Raw genomic sequence first — 20,275 nt, forward strand, 5'->3', positions numbered from 1 at the left:
TCGCAATTAAGACTTTTTTCATCAGAGTTGTGAGATGTAAACTAGAAAGCAAAGTTATTAAATCAGAATTGCAAGATATTAACTCACAATTCTGAGAAATAAAGTAAGAACTGCTCGTTTGTTCCATGAAAAATAAACTATTACAGTATTAACGTTAACATTTTAACAAATATGTTGTTTTTACTATATTCACATGCAGTGTCTTGCCAGAAAGGGGTAGCTCACCCAAAAAATACATTTACTCACTATTCAGTCACCCTCAAGTGGTTTCAAACCTTAATGAGTTTCTTTCTTCAGTTGAACACTAAAGAAGATACTTAGGAAAATGTTGTAAAACTGTAACCATTGACTTCCATAGTATTTGTTCTTTCCTACTATGGAAGTGAATACTTACAGCTTTCTAACATTTTTCTAAATATCTTCTTTTGTGCTCAACAGAAAAAAGCACCTCATAATAGTTTGAAACAAGTAATGGGAGAGTAAATGAAAGCAGAATTTTTGGGTGAACTATCCCTTTAAATCTGTTTGTAATATTAAAAATAAATTATACATCAAGGGTCTAGTCTAGGTCCACATAAATTTTCAACACCATTAATAAATGTAATTGGAATGTAAATGTAAAAGTTGAACCATATTTAAAACAATAGAATAGTTGAGCTCGAAATAAACTTTGAGTTGGGCTAATTTAGTTCGATGTCACATTAGTTCATGCTTTGATCAGGGAATGTAAATGTAGGTTTTTGACCATCATCTGACTCTCACCTGGAAGAGGTTGTGTGCTCCCTGTCTCCTTGCGGGACTGAGCGGCGCCACAGGACTCAGCGTGCTCCAGAAATGAATGTTCGACAGAAGTGGACTGGGCGTGAGCAGCAGCGGCGTCTGCAACAAATGTGAACTTTTACTCCACTCATCCAGCACGCATTCATTAAAGAACATGCGCGAGCATCACGGCACAAAGCATTTGCAAGAGGCATAACCCCTGAAATATAAATGTTTAATTAAAAGTGGCTTAATGAGACTTTAAGAAGCAGTGAGAATTAATCAGAGGGCAAGGGTGCTGTATTTCATGAAAATCATAAATAATAGATATGAATTATAGTATATTTCATCTTTCATCTCTGTGGGGGGGGGGGGTCCTCTGGGGCCGAGGGTTTGAGTGCTCGTAAATGCAAAGATTGTGCAGTTTTAACGAGGTGATCCATCAAAGCAGCATCCAGCTAAAGCTCACCATATGATCGCCAGCATGTAACCCAATGAGTGTCTCTCTTCAGCATCATTGAGCTTCAGTAGTTTAAGTGGTGCACTACTGCCCTCTAGTGCCTCAAAATAACAACTGTTAATTCAGCTTAAAGGGATAGTTCATCCAAAAATCTACTCACTATTTACTGTCTGGTTATAAACCTTTATAAGTCCCTTTTTGAAGATATTTTGAAGAAAGCTGAAAACCTGTAACCATTGACTTCTATAGTAGGGAAAACAAATACTATGGAAGTCAATGATTACAGGTTTCTATCTTACTACTAAATATCTTCTTTGTGTTTAACTGAGGCGATGCAGTGGCGCAGTAGGTAGTGCTGTCAACCTCACAGCAAGAAGGACGCTGGGTTGCTGGTTCGAGCCGTGGCTCAGTTGGCGTTTCTGTGTGGAGTTTGTATGTTCTCCCTACATTCACGTGGGTTTCCTCCGGGTGCTCTGGTTTCCCCCACAGTCCAAAGACATGTGGTACAGGTGAATTGGGTAGGCTAAATTGTCTGTAGTGTATGAGTGTGTGTGAATGAGTGTGTGTGGAAGTTTCCCAAAGAGGGGTTGTGGCTGGAAGGGCATCCGTTGCGTAAAAACATGCTGGATAAGTTGGCGGTTCATTCTGCTGTGGCGACCTCAGATTAATAAAGGGACTAAGCCGACAAGAAAATGAATAAATGAAAAAATGTTTTTATATATATATATATATATATATATATATATATATATATATATATATATATATATATATATATATAAATAAATATATATATATATATATATATATATATAAATAAATATATATATATATATATATATATATATATATATTAATATATATATATATATATATATATATATTAATATATATATATATATATATATATTTATATATATATATATATATATATATATATTTATATATATATATATATATATATATATATATATATATATATATATATAGCAATGCAGTGGCGCAGTAGGTAGTGCTGTCGCCTCACAGCAAGAAGGTCACTGGTTTGAGCCTCGGCTGGGTCAGTTAGTGTTTCTGTGTGGAGTTTGCATGTTCTCCCTGTGTTCACGTGGGTTTCCTCCGGGAGCTCCGGTTTCCTGCACAATCCAAAGACATGCGAATCTGGCGACCCCAGATTATTAAAGGGACAAAGCCGAAAAGAAAAATGAATGAATGAATAAAATAAATGATCAACAAATAAATGTCTCGACAGCTCTTACAAGTGAAGGAATTATCTACACACAATATGAATTCCCAATTAGAAAATTACTACAAACTATAAAATACTATGTAAGAAAATACTTAAATCACAGACTAATCCAAATGTTTAACACAAGCGAGCTGCGCTCCGGACCAGCTCAGCTCAATGACGTATAATATCTCCAACACCACCTGTAGTCCCATTAAGCAACTTGATAGCAACCGTCTTTTTAAATAAGGTGTGTTTGATTAGGGTTGGAACTAAAATCTGCAGAACTCCGGCCCTCCAGGAATAAGTTTGGTGACCACTTTTGTAGAATAAAACGTGAAAGTATCTCGAGTTTGTGTTCGCCACAAACCTTATGTAAGCGATTTAACAAAAATCCCATTTGAAAAAACCTGTTGACTTTGGGACGAGGGAACCGGAACTGCTAAAATGTTAACTCGCTTCCAGGTTTTTGCATTCAAATTGACGTCATAGTTCCTCTATTTTTAATGGATAATGGTGACTACTTATACAAATATAAATAGTATCCCAATTAGGTTAAGTAAAATAATATTGTTTTCAGTTTAAAATAAGATTATTTTACTTGACTTATTTGCAGATTAATTAGCTTGTTTTTACAGATTTAATAAATCATTTCTTTTTTTAATTATTAAATATTTATTTGTCTAGAAAATGCTTCTTTATTTAACATTTTTTAGATACTTGGACTAGAAACAAGAAAATTCTATAAGAAAAGCTATTTTTTTGCAGTAGTTTATCTTTACTGCCGCTACTCTTGACAGTTTGGCAGCATCTTGTGACTAAAAAATATAAAATTATTACTATCCAGTAATATTAATAATTCAGTAGTAATAGTTCAGTTAATAATTCAGTAGTTATTCAGTAGTAGCCGTTGTTGTTTTTGTCAACGTTAATTAAATCTCAGATTAATCTTCTGTCTATTTGTTTAGTTTTGTGGTTAAAAGTTCTATAAAACGTCGCATTATCTAGGAAGTTATATCTGGAAAATAAAATGTAGAATTGTATTAGGCTATACAAAGATATATCATAATGTAAGCAACACAACTAAAGGAAATAAAATCGACAATGCACTTTTCAGATTTATAGTGTGTCTGTGAATATTCATTGATATTGTTCGCATCGAGTAATAAAATCCCCCTTACGGCCCCCTTGCGCTTGGGTTAGCCCTGCAACAAATACACCAGACAATCCTCCTCTGTGACCCAAAACTAAATCTGCTGATGCTCTGATGACTGTATCAGATGAATGGGAGCAGAAAATAGCCTGTAGTTGCGTGAGTGTGGAGGTCAGGAGGGAACTGACCTGCAGGAAGGCTGGGGTGAGAGACGCCGTCGGGAGGGACGGGCTGGACAGATTGAGAGGGCTCAGGTCAGAGCTGGTAACCACCAGCGTGGGCATTAACTCAAGGCCTTTGGGTTTCTTCGATTTGGAGCTGATATTGCGGGGTGGAGATTCGGGCAGGACACAAGATGATACCGTGGCCTTAGAAACAGAGAACGGCTGAACCTGATAAATTGAGAAAAAGGACAGGTTAAAAGCAAATGTAAAAAAATAAAAGTGCACACTGGTTTAACTCGTTTTTATAAATGATATTTTTGGGTGAACTATCCCTTCATATAAAATTCAATTTGATCTCATCGTTTAAATATAGATCTGCAAAATCTAGTATAAATCTACAGGTTAAAAGCAAATGTAAGAAAATAAAAGTGGACACTGGTTTAACTTGTTTTTTAGAGAGATTATATCCTTCTGCATTTAACCATCATTAAATTCATGGTAACACTTTAGTTTAAGTCACAACTATTCACACCATTTACTACTCGCTTATTACCTGCATATTATTAGGATATCAATTGTTTATTAGCATTTATAAAGTATTATCGTATTTTACATTCCCTAATCCAACTCAATACCAAAACCCAACTACTAAATAACGATTAATAAGCAGCTAATTAGTAGTGTATTGAGCTTAAAGTCTTAGTCAATGGTTTGTTAAAAGTGTGAATTGTACATTAAAGTGTGCCCAATTTCATATTTTGACTGATTTAAGTCTTACTCATGCTACATTCAACAAACATTATATATGCATATGATAAAAACATTTTAATATATTTTTATATTACATTAACATATTACATTTTTATCTTGATCTCTTTATAAATTATTGTTAACCTGAATATGTGTTATGACTAACTGTATTGACTAAATTAACTGGACATGCTTCCTGATAATTGCAATTTAGTTCAACCATTATAAAGTCCAGAACAAATTAACTGAATCCAGAACATTTCATTTGGAATAAAACAGAAATTGCAGAAAAGGAGAATTAAAATTTAAGAAAGCCCTGTATTTGATGTATAGGAAAATGTTTTATTCTACTGTAAATATTATAAGTGGGCACAGATTTTTTTATCTAGATTAATCTCACTGTAATCTTGGCATTAATCTAGATTAATCTAGACCAAAATGGCTCATTTGAATTCTCCCGAAGGCATTTAAAATATGTGTGCGACCCGAATAATGACTACATATAAGTTTTGGAGAACGGGTTTCTCAAGCCAGGTAGCGCATTAGACCAGGGGCTCATCTCCTGTTTCCAAAATGCATCACAAACTGCTTGAGAAACTGTTCTACTGTGATAATTGGTGATGAAAATAAATTATCTTCAATAAGATGTACTTGTTTACTGACTATTTATTTAGTAAAACTTGAATTTTGAACTTTACGTAAGATCGAAACAGTGATTTTTTTGATTACCTTAATTCGACTAAAGTCATAAGTGAAATAAACAGAAATGTAATTAAGACGTGGAATATGCATATATTAGTGGCATCATTGAAGTAAACACCCCAATTAAACTATTACCGTCATGTAGGACTTTTCGCCATATTTTCAGACAAGATCCACAGACGCGGCTGTCAGTAAAGGACCACGCACACACACACACACACACATTGTGAAATGTGAAAGTTATTTTCTTTCCATTTGGTATGTGTTATTAAATACTATAACACCCTCACCAGTCCTTACTCCTTATTTGCATCTAAAACCCCAGTTAGTCAAGGGGGATGACTAAAATGTTTATGAGTAAATGTAAAACTGCCGCACAACAGTTAAAGTCACCCAAAATTACAGGAAAATGTTACATGAAAGCACTTCACGTAAACACCTTAACTATATTATTGTCTATTACGGCAAATAACTAGATTACTGATGTCCATGTAAACGTAGTCAGTAGTGTCTTTGAAGTAAGTGAGAGATCCAGAAGGGCACTTTTTTGTCAGACGGCTCACTGGTCAGGTATACATCTGCGATAAAATATTAAGTTGAAAGTCATCATATCTTGCGTAGAATAGACCCAGCTCCCAACCAAACTTTGAGAATAGATTATACAATATTTTTTTTAAATGCCCGATAAGAGTCTTGCGTTAATATATACACACACACACACGTATATGAATGTGATTTATTTATATATATAAATGAGCAATATCACACTCGTAGCAGTGCGATATGGCTGTATTTCGGCACTGGTGGGAGGCATGCGTTGCCTTAGTGCCCCAACAAGTGCTGATATACAGCCATATCGCACTGCTACGAGTGTGATATTGCGTTTATACAACTGTTTGACGGCAAAATTGTGTATATAAAAACAAAATCAAACATGGAGAGTCTTAAAAGCCCTTTTGTATGAGGAACAACTTTCTTCCATGTTGGATTCAAATCATAAGCTGACAGTTAAACAGCTGAGCATGCATCTTTTAAACTTTAGATCTGTAGTGTCTGCTTTTTGCTGGCTGTATGTGGGCGGAGTAATACACAAAGGGTAAAGAGGCTGTACGGGTGTTGATATTACTTAAATATATCACAACTATCAGCCAATTAGATTCGAGAACCAGACAGAACTGTTGTATATATATATATATATATATATATATATATATATATATATATATTTTTTTTTTTTTTTTTTTTTTTTGCTTATATACGTTTTTTGCTCCCCATGGGGAAAAAGACTCATAACTCACAAAGAATAAGGTATTTTGAAAATCTAAAAAATGCTAATTGTTTCCTATGAAGGTTGAGATTAGGGGTAGGATAGAGAGAATACACAGTCATTACAGTATAAAAAATCATTACATCTATGGGAAGTTGCCCTAAAAATAGCTGTACAAGTGCGTGCGTGAAAGTGTGTGTAAGCGTATGCCAAAACTAGTTTCTAGTTTAATAAATAAATCTAGTTTAATAAATAAATGAATAAAGAAAGAAACAAGTGTGGGCTAAAAAGCCTTTAAAACTACATCCTTTTGTATTACACACACCAGAGTACATACAATATTATTTATGTTTTATTGCACAAATTCCCAAAGCCAATACTGCACAACTCACAGTATAACATGGTCATCATCATCATCAGAAAGTGTCGTACCTGCAGCTGTAACTCTGAAGGCTGTGAGGAAAGAGACTCAATCTCACTGTCAATCACCAGCTGCTGTGAATCTGTCATGGGAGAAGAAGAGGGAGACTGGGAGGAATGATGGAGCACTGATGGAGAGATGCTGGACACAGGGAAGCCTGTCATGGCGTTCTCTGAAGACGTTTTCTCCACAAACGCACACACAGTATTGGAGATGGAGGTCTGTTTGGATTCGGGATCAGCCAGAGGTGATTGAGCGGACTGTTCTGGAAGTTCAGGTCTTCCTATAGCAGACGCAGTGGTGCTTTTTTGTGGCATGGTCCCAAATTTGATAACTGTGGATAACGGCTGGGGTGAATCCTGGGTGCTTTTTTTCTCCATTAGCTTTTCTCCTGGGTTTTCATTCTTGGTGGCTTTAAAAAGTTGCGTTCCCGATTGCAAAGAGGTCAAAGTGAAGGATGTATAAAGGCCAGAGTGGATGTATTCATTCCGGCTGGATGATTTAGACTGAGCCAGTGTTCCGGCTCCCCGCTCTATGATGGATTTGTTGTCTTTATCTCTGGAGATGTTTGTTGGTTGGTCCGAGAGAGGCAGAGGGCCGTTCGAGCCTCCGTCTGCACCCTCGGCCCTGGCCATGACGTCTCCTTTTAGGATGTCAGGGTACGACACGAAACGATAGACAAACTTCTGGCCGTTGACTTTTTTGATGATGTTCTGCATGAAAGGATGGGAAAAAACATTAGCTGATGACTAACATTTTTTGGCATGCACATAAAAATATTATAAAAACTCAAGTCACGCTTTATTTACATTACGCTACATGTGCTGACATACAGCGGAATGAAATGTTGTGTCTCACAGGACCACGGTGCTGCATAAAAATACATAATCATAAATATGAACACAACACTGGACGTAGGAGCTATTACATATAACCTATGCATAGCTAACATTTACCTTTGTAAAAATTGTACCTTATATAGTTCAGAAAATACCTCTTATGAGAATGCTCTGTACCTTTTATGGTACAATTAAAATAAAAGTACACAGCTGTTCTCATTAAAAAGGTACTCCTCCGTTATTACAATATCTATGAATCTAAATATTACTGGAAAGGCAAAGTGATTTTATGAATAATTTCCATCTTAAAACATGAATCATCATTTAAAAGCATACGTTTAAAGAAACTCATAAACATTCACCATTAAGTTCTATAATACAAAACAACTGGTAAAACAAAAATATAGGTAATGTAAACTAAACATTTAAGGCATTTTTAATAAACATTATAAGCATTTTCTGATAAATACATTTTCATTATTGATATCCGCACCTTTTGGCGTTTGCTTTCCACTACGCACATGAGCTTTCAAAAGTTCTGCATATGTAAAGTGTTCATGCAGACATTTTAGTATTGTAAAGCTCAAACACTGGTCATATCTCGTCACAATACTTTTGCATAATTCTATTTCTATTTAAAAATTAAGTAAATTAAGTGATCACAAAGGTGTTGTGTGAAAATTGGAGAAAAACTGTTTAATATTAAAGATGGGAGAATGTATTTCTGTAACATTTTTGTGAAAAGTTTAGCAAAAAATAGATCTTTTGATTTATGTTAAAGTAGTTTTTACTCTTAATTGTAAATGGAAAAGGTGTAGAAACGTTTTTAAAAAAATGTATTTGATGTTTCATAATTACTGAACATAAATTGACCCATTTTGGATAAAGCAAAACGCCCTTAAATAGTTCTTGAAGGAACACATTTGACACTGTTAAGGTACAAAGTGTCTTGTCACTGTAGTGGTACCTTCATGGATCAGATTTGTACCTTTGATGAAAATACAATATTGTATCTGCAGGTTTTAAAATCCTAAGGTACATTTTGGTTTCCCATGGTACAGATCATGTCCTTAAAAGGTACAAACTCAACCCAGGCTCATTATGATAACGTAGTGCCGTGGACGTTTCTGGAGACCGCGAATTATGTAGCCGGAGGTACGTATGGCTGCATTTCATTTTTTCAGCGAACACTACGGGGAGGTATGACGCCAGTCCTTTTTACGCTTACTGGCTGACCGATTACCTCCGCGTGGAGGGCTTTCCTGCCACAACCAGTTTGTCCAGTTAGCTCATTGTGTACATCGACAGACTTGAGATGCAGAGGAGAGCTGACCACAACGACGACGACCGGGTTTGAGTCCAGGGAAGAGCGGTTCCAGAAATCATATCAGACAAAAACAGCATCCAAAAAATAAAGTGAGCAAGTTCAGAACAGGGTAAAAATGTGGTAAAATCTGAAAACGTGGTAAAAATCAGACGAGGGCTTTTCTTTTTCTGGACAGCTTTTGTAATTTGTTGGTTGGGTTTAGGGAAGTATGCGGGTGGGCGGGTCAATCGGTAAAATTGGTTGGGTTCAAGGAAGGAGGTGGGTGGGTCAGCCGATTGGCTGGTAGCCCAGTCAATCAGTCAGTCAGACAGACGGTCAGTCGACAGCGGCCTCTGATGGGTTTACGTGAGAACAGCACAGGCGCGATCGGCACTAGCGAGAGACATTTTGAGATGCAAAAAAGCGCACACAGCAGCGTCTCGTGGATTCACAAAAACAAAAATTGCAAAAATAAGTACCTCCCGGAATTTCGCGGTCTCCAGGAACGTCCATGGAACTACGTTTTCAGAATGGGCCTGCACAAACTGCAATGGTACAATTTTGTTTCTTTGTCTTAAGGTACAATTCTGTTCCATAAATAGGAACTTCTACAGTGACAAGGGTTTGTGCCTCCTTTGGTACAAAATTGTACCATTTTTCTGAGAGTTTACTAAAGTGGTAATCTAACTATACATATACTAAAAATTACTACTTAACTATATACATAACCTAAGACAGACTAAGACAGACAGTACGTTGCAAACTTCACACAAAAACGCCAACTGACTCATCCGGGTCTCAAGCCAGTGACCTTCTTGCTGTGAGGCAACAGTGCTAACCACTGAGCCACCGTGCTGCCATTCCACATGTAATCAAACTGCACCTATGTGTAGGACTAGTTTCTTACGTATCTCATCCAAAGCCGTTCATCCATTTTTTTTGTTTTATAAATACATCTTTTTATATTCACACAAATTATTATAAAAGTATATGTTAATATTGTTTGCACATAATACTATGCAAGGTAAATGTAAACAAAACTCTCTTTCTCTCTAAAAAATGTTGTTAAATAAATAAAAATGTATATAGACCATTTCAATATGGTGATATCATTGGTCCATGAACAGCTCCTGCTCGTCAGAACTGTATAATAAGAGGTGATTCAGTCACAACTAATGTTAACATGGCTGTCATTAAAAAAGTATCAACATGAAGCTTTCAGGATTCTCAGAAGCTTTGTAAATGAAAGATCTAAAACAGGAAATACATTAGGACCATTGTTATTGTTTGCATCCCTCAAAATGATCTATAGTGAAATAAAGTTTGTTTTGTGTACATTTAACAATGCTAAACACAAGAAAATCTTCAGTTTGCTTGCTTTTTTGATGATGAAAATATTTGAGGAAAAATAAAAATCATGTTAATTTTAGCTTAGGATTGACCGTTCGCCTACATGCATCCAAAAATATTGTCAAAACCCAAACAAATCAACCAAAACGTCCCTCACATGTACATTTTACCAGCCAGTCAGTTGCATTCTTGTACCCTCTCCAACAAAATAACATGCAATTAAGTGAAAGAGCCCAGCAAGAATTCAGTAAACGATACCTCGTGCCCTGTGGTGCCAAGATGAAGCTTAAAACGCAAGTGCCAAACCCTCAAACACGCGGTTGGCACTCAAGAATAAACCCCTAGCGAGAGGCCATGACTTCCTCACTGTGCTAACGGGATCTGTGACCCTCTTCTTGCAGTTCAGATGTATTTGATTGTGTGTTTACAGCAACAAAACAACTTACTGATGGAGAAGAGTGTGGGGGGGATGAGAGGCCTGAACGCTAGCAATTATGATAAACACTGATTTAAATATACAGACACAACAGAATTAGCCTGGTAAATCTCTAAAGCCTATGGGGATTAGCACACCCCAAAAAATAAATAAATAAAACATATGTACTTATTTAACAGCTTATAACAAGTGTTTGAGTGCTTAATTTAGTTTATAATTTAAATATTTATTTTGTGTGACATGGTAACTTGCAGGTTTTAAAATAACAGAATACAAGCTGTTTAACCCAGCCTATGTGAACGTACCTTAATTTTACAAAAACAAATAATATATAATAAAAGAAAATGGATAACCTGGATAAAGAATAATGGTAAGGAAAACGGTCATTACAAACTCAATTATTTTGCAATAGAACATTAATACCTAATAACTAATAATAAATGCCTAATAGGGATGTAACGGTATCAGAATTTCATGGTACGGTAATATCTCGTTATGAATGGCACGGTACGGTATTTATTGAATAATTTACAGGAAAACAAAACTAATGAAAAGACCCGAAAAAAGTGCCAAAAGTGTTTATTTACCTTAGCACTGAACATATTAATGACATACAAATTAGCCATCTACCTGTAAGTTTAGAAACCGGAACTTTTTCAATTTTGATAACAAAAAACTATTAAACCATGTAAAAAAAAAAAAAAGTTTCAATTTAGTATTGTGAGAAATAAGACAGAAAAAACTCATCACAATCACAAATTTAATCACTCACTCACTTAGATAGAGATGGGGTTTTTTTTTAAGAAAAATTATCATATAACTATAATCTGGTAAAAGCTGGGATCTCTGGGCATGTCCCCTGCAACAGAAAAAAAAAACATTCTCATTTGGGACTGAGGTTTCTGGGACAGAGAGATATGATTTAGCCAAGGTTGACAGCAGTGGGTAACGTTGTGCATCGTCTTTCCACCACTTGAGAGGACAAGCCATGAGTGAGATAGAGGTCTCTTTGCCGTACAAGTCAATGTCTACATCAATCTAACAAGTGTGCTGTGTTCTGCAGTCCCCATGACTGTTTTTAGTCGTATTCCCCAACTTATATTTCACCACAGTCTGGCAGTGCCTGCATACCGTTTTTCTTTGTCTGTCACCTTTTCTCCTTTTTTTGTATCTTTTTAGAAAGAACCCGAAATGCTTCCACACATTCGATTTAAAACCTGCTTTAGGTTCGATCATTTCCAGCTCTTTTTCTTCCCCACTACTAGCAGCACACTCCATTTCCGCATTATACTGGATCTGTAGTGAGAACAGACCATAAAGGATGATGGCCACGCCTAGGCTGATGGAAATTGTAGTTCCTGCTACCTCCCATTTGCTTCATTCGCCTAAGCAAACTTTTCTCAGAAATAAAGTTTTATTGAGTCATGCGCCTACGGTATTATTGAAAATTTTTTTATTGCGGTATTACAGTACTTACAATATTGTTACATCCCTAATGCCTAATAATTTAAAATCAAACAATATCAACCCCAATTAATTATAAGATAATATCTAATAAATCACAACACTAAATATACATTTTTCTTAACAAATTACAGCCAGAATGAAACATGGACAAATAATAATAACATTATTAATATTACTACTACTACTAATAATAATAAATAATAATAGCAAAAATAATAATAACAATTCTCAATAAATTAGTATTTATTATCAATAGTTTGAATATAACATATGCATATATAATAGTAATATATAATCACTGTAAAAAAATCTTGCTGCCTATATTTTTTAGTTGAATCAACTGAACTTTTCTTGTCATCTCAACTCACATCAGTTAAACAAACTGAAAAAATTAAGTTAAAATTTCTATAACTTTAAATATTTAATTTAAATTTACGTTTAAAATTAGTTTAACAAACATAAAAACATTTGTTGTTATGACTTACATATAAGTTTACAGTATGTATGTAATACTTAAACAATGTAACAAGTTACAATGAAACAAGTAGCGAATAAAAATGAAGATTTTGTAATTAAATTAAGAAAATTAGATAAAATTTAAATAATTAAATATAATATTCATTCATTGTGTTACCATGATTTTAGTTTGTTAGTTACAACATTAACTAATAGTTCGCAAAAATATAAAGTTGTATGTTAACATTAGTTAATACTTTGTGAATAAACATGAACAAAACATTATAAGATTTTTTTATTAACATCCAGAAAGAATAATAAATGCTGTAAATATATATTATTTAATTTTAGTTCATGTTTTCTAATGCATTATTATGTTATTACACAGTTCTCTTATCACAGAGGTTATATAAGATGATCACCAATAACAACAACAAAAATAATAATAACTACATACAACAATAATAATAATAATAATAATAATTTAAATAATAATAATATAATTCATTAGTATTATTAATAATAATAATAATAATAATAATAATAATAATTAAATAATAATAATAATATAATTCATTAATAATAATAATAATAATAATAATAATAATAATAATAATTGTGTGTCTAGGGATATTATGGTTGGATTTAAAATGTTACGTAAACGTTTTTTCATTAAAAAACACACACACACATAGCATTGACCGATAATTAGGGCCAGACAGAATCTGCAAACATTTTTTGCTATTTCTGCAGAGAACTTTATTAAAAATTAGCATATTTTTGGAATGATTACGGAATGATTTGGGGAGTATCTTAACTAAAAACTTGATATATAAAATATAATACCTTTTAACTTTTTTTTAATGCTTACAATGCAAATCCAATTACATCCACTTATTTGGTAAACAAAGCAAGTATCTTTTATTTATAATACATCTACTAAAACGAGATGTTCATAATACATCTCTCTAAAAGTACAGAGAAAAAACTTTACAAACAGTATTGTAAATAAATCATATGAACAATTTCATATTAGTCAATAATATAACAGAAATTAATTCAAAAACTGAATAAATATAAATTTACACACATTTACACAAGTAAACAAGTAGACTCAAAGATCTGTGGATTTCGAAGCATGCAGATTCCAATATGGCCTACCAATAACTAATATGATCCAAATGAGAGTGCGCAAATGATAACAAAGACAACATCACACACCTTGTCATAGTAGTAGCGCAGGGCCCGGCTGAGCTTGTCGTAGTTCATGCTGGGTTTGTTCTTGCGGGCTCCCCATAATCTGGCCACTTCTTCCGCCTGCAGCAGCTTGAACTCTCCATCCTCATTGGTCCAGCAGATGAGCTGCTCATTCCCTGGGTCCAGCAGGAGCTGCAGCAGGAACTGCCAGAGTGTCACAGAGCTGTCCATGTCCTTCTCGATACGATACCTTCAGGATCCTGATCACGCTCACAGGCTGGCTGACATTTCACGGCATATTCCTAAAAATATCTTGAAGGAGGCTAAAAGGATGGAGATGCAATCAAATCAGAAACAGACATACAGTTTTTTGTGTGTTTCAAATATTTCCCAAATGCTGTTTAACAGAGTAAGGAATTTTTACAGTATTTCCTATTTTCTTTTTTCTTTTGGAGAAAGTCTTATTTGTTTTATTTTGGCTAGAATAAAAGCAGTTTTTGATTTTTTTTTTTTTACATTTTAAGGTCATTATTATTAAGCAATATTTTTTTTCCAATTGTCTACAAAACAAACCATCGTTATTGACCTAATTCTTCACATATGAGTGGGATTGTTTTGGCTAAACACTTCCGGTCTCATTCACTTCCAAAGATGTTTACACATTAATAACAGCTCTATAAGCTGATTGATGTTACAAACTGACATTTTCTCATTATAATATTCAACTTGTATAGTATAATGTAAAAAAACACATAATGTAAAAATAAATAATGTATATTTTATAATTGAATAAATCATAATAATGAACATGACCAATACTGATATTGAGGCACTTGAATACACCATGGATAATTCATTATTTCAATTTTAGAGTGTATTTTAAGAATATTCAGATTGTTATATTTTCTGTAGCTGTTCATTGAAGACCTAATATGCCATTTAAAATGTTAACATTAATGTGGCCTAAAAAAACGTAAAATTATAAGATCAATATATGAATTTTGTTCATTAACTCTGTATAGTAAGATTGCATGTTAAACTCAGGTAATTTATTTCAATTTAAATGATTAATTGCATCCAAAATAAATAGTTTTTTTATGTAATTATTATATATATCCACCCAAACTGAATCTGAAAATGTAGCCCCGCGGACGTTTCTGGAAACCGCGATTTATGGGCAGGAGGTACGTATGGCTGCATTTCGTTTTGTGAAGCGAACGCTACAAAGCGGTGTGACGCCGCTCTTCACACTCGCCGGCTGACGGCACACCTCCTCTGTGTGGAGGGCTTTCCCGCCGCAACCAGTTTGTCCGGTTAGCTCGGTGTGTTATGTCGACGGAGTGGAGGCCCGAAGGAGGAGCCAGACGCGGCGACGACCGGGTTCAAGTGCGGGGAAGAGCGGTTCAAGAAATCAGGTAAGACAAAAAACAGAATCCAAAAAATAAAGCGAACAAAATGCGGTCAAAATCAGACAGGGGCTTTTCTTTTTCTGGGCGGCTTTTGTAAATCGTCCCTTTGGTTTAGGGAAGGAGGAGGAGGAGGGTTGCTGGGTCGGCCAACTGGCCGGCCACCCAGTCAATCGTTCAGTCAGTCAGTCGGACAAACGGTCGCTCGACAGCGGCCTCCGGCGGCTTTTTACTCAAGAACAGTGCGGGCGCGAACGGCGCGCTTGCGAGATGCGTTCGAGATGCAAAAAAGCGTGCACAGCGGCCTCTCGCAGATTAGCGAAAACAAAAACTGCACAAATACGTACCTCCAGGAACGTATTTCACGGTCTCTAGTAACGTCCGTGGAGCTACGTTTCCAGAATGAGCCTGGGTTGATATATATGCATTATGTATAGTAATACACACTTATACATAAAAATAAAGCTATTTACATAGATATTTAAAATGTATCATACACACATTTTTTTATCCAAATATAAACATTTTCTCAAACATATACATGCATGTGTGTATTTATTATATACATTATAAATACACAGAGCACACACACACATATGGTGTATATGCAAACCTTTATTTTGGATTATTCGTGATTAATCTGTGCCCAGCACAACAGCTACAACAACAAAAAAAACATTCATACTCTATTAAGTACCAAATGGTACTGGTCTTCAGTGTAATCCTGTCGATGTGGAGACTACAGGCCGGCAATGTGTGTGTGTAACTAAGCAGCTTAAATTAAAACTAAATCTGCCTTGACTCATCCGATACCCAGCTGGTAGTTGCCAAAGACTGAAAAAAAGTCTCCCACATACAATCTGACAGAACAGAACGCAAATATAGAAACACAGAGGCGAGACGTGACAGCTTTCCTCAGACTGTGGGAGATGAGGTCTGGGAATTTTACACTACACAAAGAGTTCAGGTTAAGAGAAACCTAATAAACCTAAAATTGTGGCCTGTTGCATGATGATGGTGATTGCATACTGTAAACGTCATACTTGTGCATATTTAATTAGCCGCACATTTGGTTGTTGGTTATTCATCCTGTAGAATCTGAAATTTGTAATAACCTGTGTGCACTTTCAATGAAATCAATTCCATATTCTGTTATGTTTTGGTTTTGTTTCTTCTATCATTTGTTTTGCATTGATCATTTCAGTTATGATTATAATCATTATAAATCTAAGTTATTCGTTTACTCATCCATTTATCTGATTCACATTTGATTAATTTATGTTTATCATTTAATATATTAATCATTTATTGATTTGATTTCTTATTACTTGTTCTGCTTTTAGTGTTTTTTTCTGTAGTTTATTCTTATTTTGATGATGTTTCATGAGATGTTTCTTACCACTGATGAGATATGAGGGTACTTCTCTAATTCAAGGTCTTGTGGCCTGATGTATAATAACATTTGTAATGTTTGTGCTGCACAGACGAAGTATGAAAGCATACCGAAACACTAAGATTATTCAATAAACCCTGCTCTTTTATTATAATCACTTTGTCTCCTGTTTCTGCTCTTCTCTGGCTTGGCTTCCACAGATGACTCCTTTATTGATAGTAGAGTGCTTATTCAGTTGAATACTGGTTTACAGGTTTGGTTATTGGAAACTCTACTGACTTGTTGTCCATATACCCGGAGAAGCTGACATTTCCTGCACTCTAAAAAACGATGAGTTATTTATAAAGCCCAAAGGTTGCGTTAGAAATATCTGGTACTTTGCTGGATTATTTTTCACCTTTATTGGGTTATTTATTAATAATTCAACCAGTTGGGTTAAATATTTGGTGATTTGTTGGGTAATTCTTAACCTTTTTTGGGCTATTTATTTAATAACTCGACCAGTTGGGTTAAAAATGTTGAATTTCAACAGTCAACTGACACAGAACAGCTGTATTAATATGCCTATTTAATGTTGTTTCTGCATTGTAAAGTTTATTTAACCTATAACGCAATAATACTGTTATTTGTTTATTAAATTACCTAATTACCAGCATTCTTAATTATTGATGATACCAACGCGCACTTCAGTCGATTTTTATTAAACAGATAAAACCCTTAACAAACTTAAAATGTAATGAAAATAAAGTATTTTCAATACTGTTGAAAACTGCATGTTATTTATTGACACAGCCAAAAATATAAAATTAATAGTAGTACTGAAAATAGTAGCAATAGTAATATCAGAATGGAATAAATAACATTTATTCAAAATAACCCAATGCACTGGGTTAAAATAACCCATAGTTGGGAAGGTGATATATTAATCTATAGTTGGGTTATATTTTTGGGGTATTTTTAACCCAACTATTTTACCAGAGTGACAAAATCTGGCATCCGGGGCTGGATCTTATTTATTTGGAGACTTTGATCTAACAATCCTTTATTAGAATGTCCTAAATATGTAATTACACTATAAAAACACTGTAATAGTGAATGTCAATCATCATGTACACCCATATGAATTTATTTTACACCGCATAATATTTGATGCTCCCATAATACTAAAATTATTCGCTGTATTTAACTGATAAATCTTCAATATAATGTTTTGAAACACATAAACACATTTATATGCAATTATACGCAAATTTGTGGCAAAGCTAGTGAATTCAAAAGGTACAAAACCACCAGAACACTAGAAAAATCTGAGTTTGCATGAATTACAACTTATAGTTTTGTGTTTGTGTACAATTATGTATTTTTTACTAACTTGATTAACTTAACTTGTTATTTAGACTCAAAATTTATCAATTACTTTGTGCATTTACCAGTTAAATATGTTAAAATATCGTGTGGCAGAGGTTGGCAAAACCTAAAAAAGAATCCTAAATGTATAACTTACTTAAAACAAAAGAACTAACTTTAAACTCTATGTGTGTCTTCAATTTGTAATATGACATAATTCTGATTAAAATAACTGCTAAAATTTGGACACTTTTACGTCGTTAGCTGATGCAAAACCTCAACGTCAAATTAACGTTAATCACATTAAACAGTGCTGGCAGGTCAAAATACATAATATATAATTCGTTTAAGCCTTAAAGATCCCATAAAATACTTAACGGTACAAAACCAACACATTATAAAGTAACGTTAGCTTAAAACAAGCGTGACTGTCCAGACATGCTAAACTACAACCTGTTAGAACTTGAGTTTGGTTTGTTAGCATATAACGTTAGCTAATGTCTGTCAAACTCACCTGAAAAGATTTCTGCTCTCCAGAGTCGTTTCTCGTGTGGAGTTTAACAGATTGATTCCCCAAAAGAAATAAAATAAAATAAAAAATGCTGTCCGTTTTTTTGTATGTTTACATCGTGTAAAGATATTTGGTGGTCAGCTAGCATAGCGTGCTAGTCCGCTAGCTAACGGAGTCTTAGCAAACTTTAGACCCATTGAACTAACAGTAGTTGATGTAAATTCGACTATTTAAAGCGATTTCTTGTCGTATTTACAACGAGAAAGGGAAAAGAGAAACGATAAAGTATCTCAATCGTTGCTAAGTTACTCATATTTTAGCTGCAACCATAACAATGCAATACAGGAAGCAACAAGCCCAGCAGATTAAACACTTTCACTGTAGCAGCGCGCAATAAAACTGCAGAACAAAGGCTGAGATTTTATGAATCTGTAAGAAACCTGGTCTATTCAGTTTGAACAGCGTTAATGTCCTCCAGATGTATGTTCAGCAGCTTGAGAAATGCAGTAAATGCAGACTGAAGTAAAAGCATGCAGATCATCTTATGATGGACTGTCCCATTTAAATATGTGACCATGGTAAAAATAATTAACATATTAAAACGTCTGGGTGAGAAGAGATTCAGAATCCAAATCCGGATGGCATTGAAATATTATATAACATCCATTCAGTTTGACTGCACTTTGACATTTAGATAAGAAATGACTGATAGGTAGACAGTAAGACAGATACAGTGAAATACATAAATATGTCAGATGGATAGAGAGCCAAAACACATTCTTGAATAGTCAGTCAGACAGATTAATGCACATAAAAAGAGATACTTTCACTCACATTAAAAAAACAAACATTTTACTTTTAGTCCTCTATGTATTTCCCTTACATTAACGCTATATGGTTGTCTAATAATAACAGCAGGGTAATTATGCAAGACATCCCTTAAAATGTGAAAATTACTTCCCCAAAATATTGAAATAATTTCATAGAAAGCAATGTAATAATGCAAATTCAAACTCAATTGAAGAAAGTGACTTTTCCAAAGGATGTCTAGTCCAGGATGGAGTAACCCAGTCAGGTTAGAGGTCATGGAGACTTCTTGAGTGGACCTGGACTCTTGAAGAATTGTAAACAACTGAGTTTCCTCAATAATTTGCCATTTTAAGTGTTAAATCTTTTAAAGTTAATTCATTTGTATGTAAGCCACCCATTTGGATGTAGCTTATACCAGCCCTGCTGAAAAATCCAGCTTAAACCAGCCTAAGATGGTTGTCTGGTTTTAGCTGGTTGACCAGCCTGGTTTTAGAAGGTTTTTGGCCATTTCCAGGCTGGTTTCCAGCCATTTCCAGCCTGGTTTTAGCTGGTCAGGCGGGAAAATGACCAGCTAAAACCAACTAAAACCAGCTTGACAAGCCAGGTTTAAGCTGGACATTGTGGTTTTGACTGGTTTCCCGGCCTGGTTAGGCTGGTTTTAGCTGGTCATCTTCCAGCCTTACCAGAATAGGCTTTAAATAGCTGGAAACCAGCCTGGAAATGGCCAAAACCCCTCTAAAACCAGGCTGGTCAACCAGCTTAAACCAGCCAACCAGCTTATGCCGGTTTAAGCAGTTTTTTTTTTTTTTTCAGCAGGGAGTGTTTAACCATTTTGATAAGATGGCTGTGAGTA

At 34.7% G+C, this 20,275-nt stretch overlaps 1 protein-coding gene across 14 annotated transcripts in view; it reads right to left on the bottom strand.

Moving 5' to 3' along the window:
• The window catches only part of elk4 (ETS transcription factor ELK4), a 59,355-nt gene extending 40,180 nt beyond the window's left edge, over positions 1-19,175 (bottom strand). For 12 of the 14 annotated variants that reach the window (XR_012386695.1, XR_012386687.1, XR_012386691.1 and 9 more), the window contains exons 1-5: positions 18,616-19,175; positions 13,980-14,278; positions 6,916-7,617; positions 3,789-3,992; positions 763-879 (exon numbers count right to left, since the gene is read on the bottom strand). Coding sequence is in view for 3 of the 14 variants with exons in the window: in XM_073915476.1 (XP_073771577.1) it covers positions 763-879; positions 3,789-3,992; positions 6,916-7,617; positions 13,980-14,186 (1,230 nt within the window). In the remaining 11 variants the exon portion in view is untranslated. Of the gene's footprint in view, positions 1-762; positions 880-3,788; positions 3,993-6,760; positions 7,618-13,979; positions 14,279-18,615 lie in introns of those variants that run through there. The other 2 variants (NM_130930.3, NM_001308956.1) reach the window with 2 other exon arrangements.
• Positions 19,176-20,275: the final 1,100 nt, after the last annotated feature.

This window comes from Danio rerio, chromosome 11, assembly GCF_049306965.1.
Source record: "Danio rerio strain Tuebingen ecotype United States chromosome 11, GRCz12tu, whole genome shotgun sequence".
Lineage (NCBI taxonomy): Eukaryota > Metazoa > Chordata > Actinopteri > Cypriniformes > Danionidae > Danio > Danio rerio.